General features: G+C 34.1%; 1 protein-coding gene across 3 annotated transcripts in view; it reads left to right on the top strand.

Moving 5' to 3' along the window:
* ROCK1 (Rho associated coiled-coil containing protein kinase 1) overlaps nt 1-18,542 on the top strand; it is a 148,923-nt gene that overhangs the window by 51,046 nt on the left and 79,335 nt on the right. For all 3 annotated transcript variants that reach the window (XM_045065422.1, XM_045065423.1, XM_045065421.1), the window contains exons 3-9: nt 8,276-8,376; nt 9,077-9,214; nt 12,030-12,205; nt 13,053-13,137; nt 14,397-14,541; nt 14,866-15,004; nt 16,984-17,075. In XM_045065422.1, the coding sequence (XP_044921357.1) occupies nt 8,276-8,376; nt 9,077-9,214; nt 12,030-12,205; nt 13,053-13,137; nt 14,397-14,541; nt 14,866-15,004; nt 16,984-17,075 (876 nt within the window). The remainder of the gene's footprint in view (nt 1-8,275; nt 8,377-9,076; nt 9,215-12,029; nt 12,206-13,052; nt 13,138-14,396; nt 14,542-14,865; nt 15,005-16,983; nt 17,076-18,542) is intronic.

Below are 18,542 nucleotides of genomic sequence, written 5' to 3'. Positions count from 1 at the left end.
AGGTAAGTTTTATGTAATTTTCGTGCTTTTTAGGGATGCTTTGACCACTCTAAAAGTACACAAGGTACACTAGGTTGCTTTAGGCAAAGAATAGCAGTATTTTGGTCAGTTTATTCATAGCTTTTATTACTGTATTTCATCCTGACATTTAAAAAAACTTACTTAACAATTAGGATGTTTCTCACAGTCTGTAGTGGTACATAAAATTATGGTGCACTTTATATTCTCAGATCTTAGACTAGGTGGATATGTCTTTTTCTCATTAGAAAGCAATAGTCATTATAGAAAATTTGAAATACATAGAAAGTGTGAGGAATAAAATAACTGAAACCCCACTGCACTTAGAAGTGATTACAGATATTTTGCTATATTTCCTTCTGGTTTTTTTCTGTTCACACATGCCAGTATATACTTGTTTATATATTTGTGCAGTTTATTCTGTTTATTTCCTCAACATTATATGTTGAGTATCATTCTATGTGATTATTCTTTTTTATTTAAATTCAATTAACATATAATGTATTATTGGTTTCAGAGGCAGAGGTCAGTGATTCATCAGCCTTATATAATACCCAATGCTCATTACATCACGTGCCCTCCTTAATGTCCATCACCCAGTTACCCCATCCTCCCACCCCTCTCTCTTCCAGTAACCCTCAGTTTGTTTCCTAAGATTAAAAGTCTCTTACAGTTTGTCTCCCTTTCTGATTCCGTCTTGTTTTATTTTTTTAACACAGTTTTAAATGTTGCCTAATACTTCATTATATGTATAGAAAATTATTTAATCTTTACATTTTAAAAAACTTTATTGTAAAAATCTTGGTTCCACATTATATCTAACTTCCTTAGGATAAATTTCTAGAAGTAGAATTTATTTGATATGAATTGTGACTTTTTTTTAGAGATTTTTAAGAAAAATCATCCATTTGATTTCTAGAAAGTGAGATTGAAGAGTCTGATTGAAATCATTTTGAATTGCTGGTAACCCTGAAACTATAAATTCTCAATCTTTCTGCCTCTTTTGCTAACTGGGGATTATTTAGGGACTGATTAGCTAGCTAGTAGCCTTTCAAGACTTATGTTGTCTATTTGTGACTCAGTTTACCCATTTCATGCTTTGCTTACTGTGCTGTGGAGTAATATCTCACATCTCTGAATCTTAGCTTTCAGCCAGCATCACCTAGCTCAACAAAGTAGACAATCAGACATTGGTAAAAGGGTCTAATGGTTGTATAATCCTATTTATTTGTCTTGGAATTAATGAGGGCTTGCCAAATTTATAATTTTGCATGAGACAAATTCTGTAAATAACAAGTTGTTACTTATTATGGGAAGAACATAGAACATTATAAGAAGGATTGGAACTTCTGAGAATTTTACAGTTTTAAATAAGTGACTAGCTTGGGATTCACTGAAACATGACATTTGAGAACACTGTTGAAGTACTTGAGAGAATTAGCCAAGCAGATGTTTGAGGGAAGGGAATGGCATACAGAGGAACAGCCAGTGTGAAGGCTTTGGGTAGAATATGTCTGGCATGTTCGAGAGGCAGAGGGAGAAGCCATTGTGGCTGGGGAGGATTGAGCAAGAATAGTAGGATGATGTCAGAGAAGTAAGGAAATAGACTAGGTCATGTAGAGTCTTGTTGGCCATTGTAAGGTCTTTGACTTTTACTCTGGCTGAGATGGCAAGGCATTAGAGAGTTTTGTGCAGAGGAGTGACATGCTCTGACTTGTGTTTTTAAGATTATCACCTAGGGTTAAGAATAAAGTATGGAGTATGGAGAGTAAAGGATAGACACAGTGAAATCTGTTAAGAAGTGATTGTAGTAATTCTAGGAAGAGGTGATAGTGGCTTGGTCCAGCATATTAGCAGTGTTGAGAGTGGAAAGTCATCAGATTGGAGATAATATAATATTTCAGAAGTAGAGCTAACATGTTTTCCTGAATGATAGGATGTGGTGTGCAAGGGAAAAAATGGAGTCAAGAATGCTTCCTAAATTTCAGCAAAATTGAACTGTTAACAGAAATACAGGTAGAGGTTTTGGGTGAAACCATCTCTTCAGTTTCATACACATTAAATTTGAGAGGTCTGTTACCCAAGCAGATATATTTTATAAGCAATTGAATATATAAGCCCAAAGCTTTAGAGAGAGATCTGGACTATCCATAAAATTGCTTGACATGTAGATGGCTTTTAAAGGCTACCAAAGAAATAAAAGTAAACAGAGAAGAAAACACTGTGAAAGATTAAGACTTGAGATGCTTAGTGTTAACTCTGGGAGAGGAGGAGGAGCCAGCAAAGGCAACTGAGAAATGCTAATGAGGTTGGAAAAATTATCCTTAGCATGGTTGGAAGAATGTGGAAGTCAAGTAAAGAAAGTATACCAGCAGAGACCAAACTGTCAAAAGCTGCTGATATCTCAATATGAGAACTGAGAATTTGTCATTGGATTTAGCAACATGGTGGTAGGTAGCTTGTGACTTTGACAAGCAGCTTTGATAGAAAGGTAGTGGCCAGATCCCTCCTAACTGGATTTAAAAAGCAGACATGTAGAAAGACTTAGAAACTGAGAGGACATTTAAGGGCTTTTGCTGTAGTGAAGTTGAGTAATGGGGCAGAAGAAGCTTGTGAGAGAAGTAGGGTGAGGAGATTTAAGGTGAGAATGAAAATAAGCATGATAGGGGCACCTGGGTGGCTCAGTGGGTTAAGCCGCTGCCTTCGGCTCGGGTCATGGTCTTGGGGTCCTGGGATCGAGTCCCGCGTCGGGCTCTCTGCTCAGCGCGGAGCCTGCTTCCTCCTCTCTCTCTGTGCCTCTCTGCCTACTTGTGGTCTTTCTCTGTCAAATAAATAAATAAAATCTTTAAATAAAAATAAAAATAAAAAAAAGAAAATAAGTATGATAGATTCTGGTTAGAAAAGGGTAAAATTAATGATAGAAGAGAAAGAGGGTAGTATTGCTGGAGCCAAAACCTTGAACTAGTGAGAAAGGATGTGATACCACTGATGGAAAGATTGTTATAAAAATAACAGTATTCTCCTATAGCAAAGGGTGACCAAATATATACCTGCACATGCTGGCAGTTAAATATATATGCGTGTATGGTGGTAAATCTGTGGCAGTTTTCTTCTGATTGTTTTATTTGATTCAGGGTAGTAGCCAAAACATCTTAGCTACAAATGAGGATCAGTGGGAGTGCTGCGCAAGGTTTGGGAAGATGGAAGAAAATGTAAAATACGGTTTCTAGCAGAGTGGAGAGTGAACAGACCGTGAAATATGCCAAGCAGAATTAGGAGCCAGCTTTAGATTTGTGATTGGGAATTTAAAGTGGATCAGTCAGCATGATTTTATGTATTTTTGCAGATTTATTTAACTGCATAGGTACTGACAAAGTTAGTTGAAGACTTGGATTTAACTAGAATCATGATTTTGCCAAACTAAGTGTAGTGAAGCAGAAGAGAACCAAGGTGTATGCAAGAGAGTGATTGTAATGACTGTAATTTAATCTGGAGAGAGACAAAAGAGAAGCAGTCAGTGCAGTGAGGTGTAGTAAGATGGGATAGGGTGAGTGGATTGGAGGTCTTGGTGGGGCTGGGGATTGGGAGTTGAACAGGAAAACTGCTAAGGAGTACTCCAAGAGTGTAAGATTTGAAATTGAAATTATGGGAGGATTATAATTACTGATAATGTAAGAACTAGTATGTGACCATGGAAATGAGTGTCTAAGATAAGGTACAGGATGAGATCATAATGTACAAGAAGAGAAATTAAAGGTATTGAGAGACCAGGTTATTAGAAGTGTCACCCATGGATATAATAAAAGCTCTAAGAATTTAATAAAGTATAATAAAAACAGGTGAATCCTGGAGAGGTTAGTAAACCAGGAACTAAAATTAAAATTGTCTGACAATGAAATGTTATGACCTGAGAGTCAGCAGGTTACAGCAATAATGAGAGGTAGTGGGAAATGCAACCTAGTAACATGAAAATCAAAGCTGGCAGATGGGGGTATAGAGATAGTAGTGGAGTTCACCTATCCCACTTTCAGGGCCAATGGTATAAGGCTTGCGAGTAAATGTAAAGGTCACCACTTGAGAGCTGCAAGGAAATCAGTGTCCTTTGTGGGGAGCTGGGTTTCAAATTAGAGCAGGGATTGATATAGCCCAAAGGCTAAATCTGGCCCACCACCTGTTTTTGTATGTCTTATGAACAAAGAACGTTTTTTATATTTTTAAAATGATTGATGAAGGGTCAAAAGAAGAAATATATGTCTTGACATGTGAAAGTTATATAAAATTCAGATTTCAGTGTCCATAAATAAAGTTTTATTGGGACATTGCCACATTCATTCTCATGTATTGTCTGTGACTGGTTTTGTGCTCCAGTGGCTGAATTGAGTAGTTGTAACAGAAATCATACAAGACATTGTTACTGGTTCACACTGCTACAAAGTGGTACAGTTAAATGGAACAGTTTTCATGTATTGTCACCATACCACAGCATTTTATTTTTTATTGCAAGTGCATACCACTTGTGTCAAAAACAAAAAAAGAAAACTGAACTTTGAATGTTGTCATTTTGAGGCACAGTGGACTGTGGATTGTTTTTGTGAAGTTAAAAGGCAAAGCATTGTGTTTATTTTGCAGTGACACTGTACCTGTGCTAGAAAAATATATATTGATGTTACCAGAGTGAGTCCTTATAATATTCCCAACTCACAGGAAAGCAACAGTCAGAAAAAATGGAAAAGTTGAAATGGAATATCTCATCAGAGAATTTTTTTTTAAAAGATTTATTTATTTATTTATTTGACAGAGAGAGAGAGAGAGAGATCACAAGTAGGCAGAGAGGCAGGCAGAAAGAGAGAGAGAGAGAGAGAGCAGAGAGCCGGAGGCGGGGCTTGATCCCAGGTCCCTGAGATCATGACCTGAGCTGAAGGCAGTGGCTTAACCCACTGAGCCACCCAGGCGCCCCTCATCAGAGAATTTTCTTCATAAAAATAAAAAAGGAATGGGGCTGTGACCTTACATTATTAGTTCGTGAGTGATTATTAGCCAAACAGGGAAAGCCATTCACTAATGGTGAGTGTTTGCTGCAGTAAAAACAAAAACAAACAAAAAAACTGTAGAGAGAAAAATTTCCTTAAGACTGTTAGCTTTTTGGCAAGAACCATTGCTCAAAGAACTGAGGTCATTGAGAGCAACATCAAGTCAATTAAAAAATAAGATAAACAACTTTGAGTGATTTTCCTTGACTCTTGTTTATTTGAGGAATCAGTGCTAAGTTTGAAGGGGAAGAATTATCCTATGTAGTCTTCATGGCAAGAATATTTTTAAAGAAGTTGAGAAAATACTAATTGCAGCTTAAAGAGGAGTCTGCTGAGGTGTGTTACAAGTGATAGTAGTTAAAATTATGGATAGTACAGAAAAAGGCTTAGTTGGACAAACTGACAAAGCTTATGAAAACAAGGCCTTTAAAGCCTACAGTTATTTTGTATTGTATATTAGCAGGTACTTTGTGGAAAATATTTGAATCTATCATGTGTTATTGAACCACAGTGTGGGTGGTACACACATTTACTCTTATGGCCTTACATCATCAGTTCTGTGAATTTTTATCAGAAATTGTAGCTAAACATCCAGTTTATCTCAGTATAAACTAAGTCGATGTCTTAGTGGTGGTGCTGTTTAATTGTGTGTGTGTGTTTTGCTCTTTATTTTTTTAAGGACTGTTATGGGGACTGAATTGTGTGTTGTCCCCTGCACCTACCATTCATATGTTGAAGCCTTAACACCCTAATGACTGTTTTTGAAGATAGGGTCAGTAAGGAGGCAGTTAAGGTTAAATGAGGTCATAAGGGTGGGGCTCATAAGGGTAGGACACTGATCCTTACCTTGTCCCACATCCACACTAGAGGAGGTCAAGTGAACACACAGATGGCAGCTGCCAAGAAGCCAAGAAAAGAGGCATAACAAAATCAAACATGCTGGTCCCCTGCTCTTGGACTTCAGGCTCTAGAACTGTGAAAAAAATGAATGAATATTGTTTAAACCACTCAGTCTGTGGTATTTTTTATGGCAGCACGAGCTAAGATAGAGACCAAGTTGAAGGCTTTTAGAGCCACTCCCAATTGTTAACTGAGTTTTCATTAAATACTAATAGACTTTGGAAGTTATTTCTTGTTAATGTTTCTTAATGAATACAGCCTAAAACTAAAAGGCAAAACAACACTTTGATGCCATACTTAAATGTAATAAAGCCATTTTGACAACTAATGTTGTTTGAATCATGTATCAAGCTGCTTTATATACTTCCTGTGCTGTTAGAAATTAAAACAGGAAGCAAGATCATCATTCCCACATAAATTTGCAGCAGATATATTTTCTGAGCTCAAACAGACTTTTCAGCCTATTTATGGCTCTAAACCTCCCATAACTAGAGCTAGGGATACTTTCTCAACCTCACAGGCTATTATGTAACACATCCTGGTTCAGGACTTTATAAACTATCATCTGAAAATTTACAGTACTCCTAAAATTCTCCCCACCCCCAGTCTCGTTCTTATTGAGTTCATCTTTTTAAATATTTCCCAGAGTGGTTTAGCTGAAATGTAAATTTGACTGTCGTTTTTCTGCCTTATTTCTCTTCATGGTGCTTCTCAGTTCCCAGTAGATCCCACAGGACTCGAAGGGGTTGCTTTATGGAACAGTATAAAGTAGATGAAACTCCAGACCCTCTCTGATATCCTGACTACTGCACCACTACCTTCCTGAAGCAGAGCACTTTCTTTTCTATAAAATTGAATTGCTTTAAATTGTATTGTGAGAAAATATTTTTTTCTGACTAAATACTAGTTCTGTAACTGCTGGCCTACAGGTAAAATTCAAGCTTCTTAACCAGTTTGGGGCTCTCCAGCGTCTCCTTTGAACACTTATCACAAACTTGATACTTCCGCAGCACAGAGCTTCTTGTATGTGGTTCCTCTGTGCCTTTGCTTGTATGGCCCATCTGCCTTGTAGTATTTTGTTGTCTTCCCCCCACCTGGCTAACTGCTGTGCTTCATTTTAGCTTGTTTTGGGTGTTACCATTTTCAGAAAGCCTTTTCTAGCCACCTCCTTCTCAGGCAGGTTTGGGTTAAGTGTCTTAGTTTTCTACAACTCTGTGCTTATCTTCCTTAGAGCCTTTTTTTTTTTTAATACTTTCTTTTTCATTGTTTGTTTCTGTTCCATTTGCTAGAGTTTAAACTCCTTAAGAGGAGAAACTATGTTTTAAAGTTATCTTTATATATAATCTACAGTGATTCTATAGAGCCTATATGGTAGACACAAATAATTGTGCAGTATATTATTTCTGTATCTTTCTGATGCATCTTGCAGTTGATATGTAACCTAAAGTGTACTTATGTTACCTTTGTGTAAAAATTTGCATTTGCATGTGTTTATTGGTCATAAGGCACACAAACACTTGAGTTTAAATGTACTTTTAAAAAGAAAGACACAAATATAATATAGAGTTTTTATTAACAGCTAGAACTTCAGTTTAATAGCTGTTCTGTATTTTGTACATTCTGAAATGTGAAGCTTTTCCATGTAATCTCATGCCAGTGTTGACCCATGTGGATTAAAATAGCCCTATTTTAATCTATGACCAAATTAGGAATTAGAATATCTTTCCAGTGGGGATTTGTAAATTATTGTAGTTTGTAGCGTGACAGGTTTATATAAATAATTGCAGTGATTTGCACTGTGTGTTTTAAGTTAAAATCTAGGTTCAAATAGAAACGTATTGATGCAAGTATTTTTTTCAACATTGGATAGCTTCAATTATGTATATTTTCTTGAAGAGATTATCAAAACTGCCTTGATAAAAAGAAAATTTTATTTCACTAATCCAAAATATGTACCCATGATTCTTCAGTGCAGATTTGCTCTTTACTTAACTGTTGTCCTCCATGTGTGTTAGTAGTGTATTTATTTTCTGAAATATCTACCAAGTTAGATTTTAATGAAAATATTTTATTAGCTAGAGTGAAGTCATCCCAGAATTTATCTAGAACAATTCCTTTTTTCTATTTTGTATTTTATTTCTTCAGTATTCCAGCATTCATTGTTTATACACCACACCCTGTGCTCATGCTTAATGCGTTGAACGTTTCTTTTGTAACTGTTTATTATAAAGTAATTCTTAATATTTTTTGTTTTTCAAGAACTTTAATGTAAAATAAACTGTTGTAATGCTTCAATGATTTAAAGTCACACTTTTCTTTTCATACAGATAAAGACACAATAAATAAAATTAGAGATTTACGAATGAAAGCTGAAGACTATGAAGTAGTGAAGGTGATTGGTAGAGGTGCATTTGGAGAAGTACAATTGGTAGGTTATTATAATGAGATTAAAAAGCAATAAAATTAAAAATCCATTTGTGTGTCTAACATAATGTGAGATGATATTGGTTTTTATAAAATTATTGCTTTAAATTGCTCTAGGCAGTCTTGCCAAAGGATGTGAAAGTCTAGTTAATGCGTTGAACGTTTCTTTTGTAACTGTTTATTATAAAGTAATTCTTAATATTTTTTGTTTTTCAAGAACTTTAATGTAAAATAAACTGTTGTAATGCTTCAATGATTTAAAGTCACACTTTTCTTTTCATACAGATAAAGACACAATAAATAAAATTCAGCCAAATTCAGAGCCAAATTCAGCAGTAGTATGAAATATTTTCCCCAAGCATCCATGGGAGAGAAGAGGTTTCAAGTGTCAGAAGAAAAATCTTTACTTGTAATATTAGACTTCTAAAATGTTATGGAATCCTAAGCTTTATAAATAGAAAGCACCGTGCATAACAGGGTGGAGAAAGGGGAGTGTGCTATCATATAGGAAATAAAGACTTTTTTCTAACATTACTTGCTTTCTGGTCATTGAAGCCTTGACATCTAATTGGGAAGAGATTAAAAAAAAAACCAAAAAACTAGAACAGTAATGTTATATTTAACAAGGTGTTAAAATCATTTGGTAAATTGTTCTGGTAAACACTGGGCAAAAAGTTCATTACTTTCTGTTTGCAATTTTAAAGGTAAGACATAAATCCACCAGGAAGGTATATGCTATGAAGCTTCTCAGTAAATTTGAAATGATTAAGAGATCCGATTCTGCTTTTTTCTGGGAAGAAAGGGACATCATGGCTTTTGCTAACAGCCCTTGGGTCGTCCAGGTATGATTTTGCTGCTGTTTCATTATTTCTGTAATAATTTGTAACTAAAAATATTGGAGAAGCTTAATTTGTTTTCTAGAACGTAATAGAGAGTTTATTTGGCAATTACAGAATTGTCTAACATATTGTTACTTTTTTTAAGTCATAAAATTTAATTTTATTGAATTGTCTCTAGGAGGAGAAAGTAAGGCCAAAGCAAAATAATTCATGTGCCTGTAGACTTTAAATATTAGAAAATTTAAATAATCTGCTTTGATTGAGGAAAGTCATATATTATCATCTTCTGATAGATACTTTATTTAATGTTGAAATTTAAGTTTTTTCCCCAGATATGATATCCTCTTATATTCTGTTTATTTAACCATCTATTCATCTATTTGTCTCATTTGTGGAGAGGAAGGAATGGGAAAATGAAGGAAGAGGGGAGTTAAGGTAATCCTTCAAATAATGTGTTGGCTGTAGGTTTTTCAGTGGGAAGGAGAATACAGTAGAAGTCAGTAGTTTTAAGTTCTAGTCTTAACTGTCAAAAACATCTCCCTTGCTCAAAAATGTGGAAGTTGGCTTAGATTGGTTATTTTCACCTGTGGAGAATACCTTAGGTGGAATCATTGGGACAAGCAGGAATTTGAGGAGGTTATAATATGGGTTTTCCTTTTCTGCCTCAACTAGAGCAGCTCCATATTTTATGTCTTATGTATTGGGGTTATGTAAGGATGCATATGGGGGGAAGTAAATCTTCTGGTTTAAAAAAAAACAGCTGTTGGGTGGACTAGATCATTTCTAAATTTTTAACATGAATTTACAGGATATAATGAACAGTGTCCTAAATAAAAACAGCAGTAATTGAAATAAAAAGGATATGGAAAATATTTAAGAGTTATGTATGACTTTTTATACTTGAAATGTCAGCTCTGGTTTTTTTGTTTGTTTGTTTTAAGATTTTATTTATTTGACAGAGACACAGCGAGAGAGGGAACACAAGCAGGGGAAGTGGGAGAGGGAGAAGCAGGCTTTCCATTGAGTAGGGAGCCTGATGTAGCACTCAATCCTAGGACCTGGGATCATGACCCAAGCTGAAGGCAGACGCTTTAGGACTGAGCCACCCAAGAGCCCATCTGCTCTGTTTTTATCAGCTGTGTGGAGCAGAGATTTTTCAGGCTTGGTATCACTGACATTTTGGGCTATCACTTTGTTTTGTGGGCTGTCCTATGCATTATCAAATTTTCAGCAGCGTCCCTGACTTCTACGGGGGTGATGCCAGTAGCACCTCTCCACAGGCTGCCTATCATTCATAACAACCAAAACTGTATTTAGACATAGTTGAACATTTACCTGGTGATGTTGGGATGGGGATGGGTGGTTAGGTGACAGTTATTTTCCTCTGGTTAAGAACCAGTGATATATGGGGCGCCTGGGTCCTGGGATCGAGCCCCGCATCGGGCTCTCTGCTCAGCGGGGAGCCTGCTTCCCCCCCCTCTCTCTGCCTGCCTCTCTGCCTACTTGTGATTTCTGTCTGTCAAAAAAATAAATAAAATCTTTAAAAAAAAACCCAGTAATACAGAAAATCTTAAGTGTTCTGTAGGTGGTTAAAAGACATAGGACATAATTTTAACATTTACAACTTGCTATTTGAAGCTTTGTTTTTCTTGACACATTGTCAAGAAAACTACCACCAAAGCAACATTGTTTCTTTAATTGTGGTACCCAAATGGTAAATTAAATACTTTAATCTGGGCTGACCTTGGGATGCCGCTTAGTTTCTCATCCATCCCTAAAATATCTTTTTAAAATAACCAAGTCTGTAACTAAAACCATTAAACACTATTTAAAAGTGAAACAAGAAGATTTTAAGACACATGTCTGTGTAAATAAAGTATCATTTTCTCTAGGGCTCTATTTTATTTTAGTTTGATTCTGATCTCATGTTTACTTAAAATGTTCTTTTGTAAATTTGCTTTTTTTTTTTTTTTTTTTAACTCAAGCTAGGTCACATAAATACATTTATACCTGGTATTCTTGCCAATTTCCTGTCAATGGATTTCACTCTTCCTGCTTGACTCTAGCTGCTGCCCTCTTCCTGTTACTTATTTTACTGCTCCTCCTCCCATTGACTATTACGTACTGAGCGTCTGTTATACCAGGTGCTTTCTACATTCACTGATCTTTTTAACAACTCTGAAAGGCAGTTAATCCTTGGTATATCTCCATTTACAGATTAATTTATGTTTCTCCTGATTAGACATTTTGTGTTTGCAAACTGCCATTACTAGGTCCAGACTCTGACGAAGTAGCCCATATAAAAGTCAAACAGGGTATAGTCCCTTACATTTTTCTGGAAGGGATTATAGTGACAGGGACTTAGGGAGGTTAAATAAATTGCCCAGTCACATAGCTAATGGACAGCTGAGCATGTAGTCCAGTTTTTCAGACTTCTTGAGAATTATTGTGTAGATATAAATTTAACAGTAGACCTCATAGGAGCATACGTTATATCAGAATTATAATCTCTTTGCTTAGGTCACTTGTATATTCTTTGTTGAAGCTACTATAATTTTTAAAAATTCTCACTGTAAAAAATTGAATTAGTGTAGCAATGTGTAGAGAAAACAGTTTTGATCTGACTCCTCAGAAATAACCACAGTTCCTTTGCATATGCAGGGGACTTTGTGATGTTTATGTTTGTGTGTTTTGTTTTTTTAAGAGTACCTTAGTTACTGCAATTTGACTATTTTAATTAAATTTTAACATTAGTATTTTTGTCATTTTTTAAATGAAAGTTTTGCTTAATCTTAATGATTTTCTTGTATTTGTATAGCTTTTTTATGCATTCCAAGATGATCGTTATCTCTACATGGTGATGGAGTACATGCCTGGTGGAGATCTTGTAAACTTAATGAGCAACTATGATGTGCCTGAAAAATGGGCACGATTCTATACTGCAGAAGTAGTTCTTGCATTGGATGCAATCCATTCCATGGGTTTCATTCATAGGTAAAGATAAAAACGCTTTAAGTTTTTTCATTTGTTGGAGGGCAGGGGAAGCTGAAAAGTACTTAAACTTTATTAGGTTGACATTTCCTACTCAAAACCCACCTATTCTCCATGTGAGATAAGTGGTATTTCAGAATTTAAATCGAAATTCAGAGTTTTATTATTTCAGTTTAATGTTGATATAAATGTATTCTTTAATTTCCCTTAATCTGATTATATACTTTTATTTGGTTCTGAAAAATAAAAATTATAGGCTGGTTTTCTGAGGTATGTGCCAGTTAAATACTTTTAATTTTTTATATGCAAATTAATTTGCTTTTGATTCGTTTTTTATATTCAAAATTTTTAATATACAAATAAGTTGCTTTTAATTAGTGAATAGATCATATTTATTTGATAAAAGAACAGTTTCATTTGTTTTACAAACATCACTTGAATCCAATGCAGTTGCTGTGCTAAGTGCCAGGGATACAAAAATGAAAGTGATTTAGATCCTGTCCTGGGGTTATTTATGTACTTAAGTTAAAAAGTGTGTTTCAGTTATTTTTTTAATGTCTGAATATTGTGTTTTTTTATGGTTATTCTCTCTCAGATGGTTTGCTTTCCTCCTTGGAAGAATCAAACTCTTTTTAAAAGAAAGGGGGATATTAAATGCCTTTCTCTAAGGCATTGACATATAAAGGAATTTCCCTGCTGAAATTCAATTTATAGATATGGACAGAGTGAGCACATACAAATCAAAAATGGCCTTATCCACAATGACTGGGGATATAGGGCCTAAAATAACTGCCTCATAGAATTTTTATCAGTGTCTGGTTTTAGAAACACTGTTTTTTTCCTCCCTCAGAGATGTGAAACCTGATAACATGCTGCTGGATAAATCTGGACATTTGAAGTTAGCAGATTTTGGTACTTGTATGAAGATGAATAAGGTTAAATAATTTTGCTAATTCAAGATAACTGCTTTTTAGAAAATGCTGTAAGAATGTACTAACCATAGCTAGACTTGTACAGAATTGATACGACCTGTCTTATTTGTTAAAATAGATGCCAGGATTTCAGTGTTTAATTAGTAACTTGATTGTAAGTGATTTATATTTTCCTCTCAACACTTAAGTGTTGATTGCCATATTTATTAAACCTTTTATAACAACTCTAATACATAGTATTGCTGGTAACTAGGAGTGAAACTCATCATTAAATACTAAGACCAGTATTAAAATTAGACTTTCATAAAAACTGGATTTCAGTGATATGTGTATTTTTTAGTGTTTTACTTAGCCTGTTAACATGTAGAAGATCTTATTGCTTATTTTGGGAGTTAATTTTAAAAGATACCATCTATCCTCATTATTTACAAAATAAATAACATACTTCTAGCTGAAGTGGCAAATATGCTACTTGTTTCAGTTGAAATAGTTAATATTCTTGGAAACTTACCACAGAACAATAGCCAAAAAGTTGTATTTATTATTTTAAAAGGAAAATTATTGCTTAGAAGGAAACACTACATGAGAACTTCTGTGTGAACATCTAATTATAATTCTGTTGCATTAATATCAGCGAAAATAAGTAATAGGTATATATAGTCTTTACACTTAGTTTTGGGCTTTTTTTTTTTTTTTTTTGGAGAGTTAAATTGCATATTAAGTAGATATTCAATGTGCTCAGTATTATTACACCCTTTTCCATTACACATACTTCTGCATTTTTATATTTGTACAGTTGACTCATATGTTTTTTTTACAGTTTCAAGCATGGTTAGATTGAATGACTATTTTAGTTAGAAAAAGTTTAATCAGTATTATATATTAATGTTATCAAGTGATTCTTCCTATCAGTCCCTTAATCTGCTTGCATTGGCTTATATACTTGGTCTCTGCAGTTATGATGAGGTCATTATATTGGCACAACTGGGTGGCAGTGTGTCTTTCTAGAGTAATATTACGATGTAAAAATCACTAATGTATCTAGAAACGCAAGCACACACATATTTTGAATACATTGTGTATATAATATGTATATGTGATTAGCCTATGTGTTCATTTTTGTCAAGTTTGCATTAGGTTTTGATATATTTTATAGCCCAAAGATGCAGAGTTCTATAGGTTTTATTAGGAAAGTCATTTTAAATAATTCAGAATTTATATATGTATTCTAGTTCAGAAGTTAACCTGCTTCTTTTTTTTAGGAAGGTATGGTACGATGTGATACAGCAGTTGGAACACCTGATTACATTTCCCCTGAAGTATTAAAATCTCAAGGTGGTGATGGCTATTATGGACGAGAATGTGACTGGTGGTCAGTTGGGGTATTTTTATATGAAATGCTTGTAGGTAAGTAAAGGAGAATTTTGTATACCTCTAAGATAGTTGTTCATCCCAGAAGTTAGCCATTTGGCTTCTTCTAATAAGGCATTTATTGCATTAAGCAAAGTTAATTTTGTTTGTAGAAAACAAACTAATTGAAACCTGCCTTGTGTGTTTTTAAAAGCTATTTAGAAGATTTAAGCAACTTTGTGATGTTATTTCTTTTTTATATATTAAGTGTATGTCTTTAATGCATATATAGTAATCTTTAAACATGTAACATTGACTCTTTTCCTTTGAAACTGTTTTTTTTAGTGTATCTTATTTTGTTTTCCCTATCAATTTTTTCAGGTGATACACCTTTTTATGCAGATTCTCTGGTTGGAACTTACAGTAAGATTATGAATCATAAAAATTCACTTACCTTTCCTGATGATAATGATATATCAAAAGAAGCAAAAAATCTTATTTGTGCCTTCCTTACTGACAGGTAAACAATCTTAACATTGAACTTTAATTTATTCTAAGGAAATTCTCATTTTGCTGCTCAGTATTTGAGGTGTGTATCTCAGCTCCTGTAGTTGAACTGGTGGAATAAAAATAATACCATTCCCCAAATCATTAATGATAGTGAAATACAGTGTTTTGTGATATTCTGGATGGCTTTCTGGATCTCTAATCACTTGCGTTACCTAGGAAATTGGGATAATACTCTTTTTTGATGGCTAGATCAGATGATTTTTTTTTTTTAAGGTTCATTGTTGAATTTTTAATTTGGTCAAGTATAAAAATTATATTTTCTTGAGTCTGAGGGTTTTTTGACATGTAACATCTCTGAAATTAGAGTACATCTTATACTACCATGTCTTAATTAGTAACATTTTTTTCCTAGTGATGGAAAAATTACGCATTTTCTAATTGATGCCATTTAAGATAATTCAGTATTGTATAGTTGAAATTTGCTAAGAGAGTAGAATTTAAATGTTCTTACCAAAAAGAAAGGTAAATAGATGATGTGATAGATGTGTTAATTCTCAGTGGGAGAATCCTTTCACAATGTGCACATATGTCAAAACACTTTTTACACTTTACATATCTTAAGATTTTTGTCAGTTATACCTCAGTAGAGCTGGAAAAAAGATTTAATTATATACGATTTTATGTTTGTTGAAATTAAGTAAATAGTGCAAACCTATAAAGATGTATGTATTTCCGACCTCCTTACCTCTAGAGATGGTCATTGGTATGATGTCTTTCAGATTCAGTAAGGATTTTTATAAATGTATATTCATGTATGTGTTTTAGAAACAAAAATAGTATGTTATGTGTACCCTTATGGTTTACTTTTTAAATTTAAACATGAACCACATGACTTACTAAAATCATGTTATTAAAATTATTAATATTTATGTTTGTATATTGTATATTGTTAATTTAAAAGGGCCTAGTGCTTTTACATATATTTCAATTTCAGATTCACTTTAATATTAAATGTACTCCCCTACATATGGTCCTTTAGAGCCTGAAATGTATAGTCTTTCATATTTTTACATTTTAGTACATGTGCTTTATAAATATAAGTACTGTGCTGTGTATTAGGTGCTAGGAATATAGAAATGAAAAAGATACACAGCCACTCTTCACTGCCTCATACTCCTTTGAGGGAAACAGACAAGTGAATGAGATGTTTATTGTACAGAAAGTTAAGTACTCTGAGTTAAGTACTGCCTGTCTATCATAGAACCATGGAGAGGTTCCCTGATCCAGTCTGGGAGAGTCAGTGAATGTTTGTTCAGAAGGTGTCACATTATATCAAAAGCAGTTTATCTTTTAACTCATGAAAAGATTTGGAATTCGGGCTATTCTTGTTAATAGGCACTGAAGTAGAAAACAGAAGTTCCTAAGTTCCCTTTCCAAATCTACTAAAGGCATATTTTTAAACATTTTATTTATATGTTTACCTAAGAGGCCAGGAATCCCGTTAAAACTCTGTTTTGTAGTAATGTCAAGAATTAGTTAATCATTGGTTTCTGATAGGTCAGAAATATTTATAATAGCTTATGAACAGGAGATTTTAAATTTAAGATGTCTTTCTGAGTTTTTGTTAGCTTTTGATGTGATGTAAAGTTGTTGGTTGCAAAAAATGTCTAACTACCACAATGGTTAAGAGCTGTCAAGAAAATTCATTGTGTTTTATTCATTATGCTAATGAAGCAAAGTGAATGATTATTAGGATTTTCTTTGTCAATAGAAAAGTCATGGAGTATCAACAAGTCTGTTTTTCATGTTTTTTAAAAAAACTCTTCAGTATTATCCATAGCTTACTGAAAACCAATATAATTTCAAGGTGATGTAGAACTATTTTTATCATTATGCACAGATTTAACATTGTGCCCATAAGTATATCTGGACAGGTTATAATAATAATATCTTAAATGGTTAATAACTTTTTCCCCCCTCTCTATTCAGAGAGGTGAGATTAGGGCGAAATGGTGTTGAAGAAATCAAACGACATCTCTTCTTCAAAAATGATCAATGGGCTTGGGAGACACTCAGAGACAGTAAGTTATTTTTTCTCACACATTACAGTGGATATTTGAAAGTAGTTGTAGTAAATACAGTCTTGTAAATACTGCCTTGCTAATATATGTGTATATTTGATGAAAATCTAAAGTACACAGAAGCGGTTATGGACATTATCCTACTCTAATTAAAGAGAGAATATTTGATAATATTGGGAAAATTGTACTGCTACTTCTCTGATATTTCATTTGAGAGACCCAAGATGAACGACCATATACATGAGATGGAATTGGTCTTGGCAGTTATAATTTGATATTTGATCTTTGTTAAATTGCATTGTGTCTTATATTTTGATATCTCAATGTGAAGAAAGTAAGTAAATACAGGGTAATTAAAATATATTTCCTGGGGCACCTGGGTGGCTCAGTGGGTTAAGCCGCTGCCTTCAGCTCGGGTCATGATCTCAGGGTCCTGGGATCGAGCACCACATTGGGCTCTCTGCTCAGCAGGGAGCCTGCTTCCCTCTCTGTCTCTCTCTCTGCCTGCCTCTCTGCCTACTTGTGATCTCTGTCTGTCAAATAAATAAATAAAATCTTAAAAAAAATAAAAATAAAATATATTTCCTGTGAAGAGATAAGTTATTATCTTTTTTTTACTAGACTTAAAATACAAAATATGTGGTCCTATTATTGATAAATACCAGAATTTAATTAGTCCATCAGACTTGCAGTTTGCAGTTCAGACATGAAAGCATGTAGTATGCAAGAATTTTTTTTCAGTCAGTTGAGAACATTTCCCTATTTCAAAAAGCAGTTAAAATAATGAGATGATTCATAGAAAACCTTGTTCATCATGGCTGAATTAAAATTATAGTGGTACCCAATGTGCCCAACATCTTCATGGATTTGGACGGCCAATAATTCATCTTCCTCCTGTTGAAGTCTCAAGATTTTTTTTCCTTTTTTCACAGAAAGGATAATGTATACCACCAGCTCCTAAATTCCTGCTGTACAACAGCAGTAAACCTTAATAATGGTAATTAACTAAGCTGTGTGGTTTAGAAACAGTTACAAATTAAGTAGTTATTATTTGTCTTAAGGTCTGCCTATCTAGTTGAGACTGTGAGGGAAAAGTTCATGGGGGAAAGAATCTTGTTAATTTTAAAGAAACAGATCATAGTTTTTGCCAATTTTAGGGAAGTATCCTAGTTATCAAATATTTTTAAAGAAATAGTTATACTACCTTCGGGTATAGCACATACACTATATACAAGCTATACAATTGACTGAGAAGGGAAAAGGGGAAATAAATTATTGGGAAATTAGGAAATTACACTATTAAGAATGACATTGAATGACCTGCTCTCTGGGAAAGCTATAGGAGCAGCTTGACGTTGAGAGAATTTGTTAGTAGTTATACACTGGGAAATAGATAATTTCCATGTCAGTAAATGTGACATGATTGTTGTCTTCCTGCTCCATGAGAAACTGTTGGCAAAGACAGAG

This window comes from Mustela putorius, unplaced genomic scaffold, assembly GCF_011764305.1.
Source record: "Mustela putorius furo isolate JIRA1106 unplaced genomic scaffold, ASM1176430v1.1 tig00003858_pilon_pilon_pilon, whole genome shotgun sequence".
Classification (NCBI taxonomy): Eukaryota; Metazoa; Chordata; class Mammalia; order Carnivora; family Mustelidae; genus Mustela; species Mustela putorius.
This window is presented reverse-complemented; position numbering and strand designations above follow the sequence as displayed.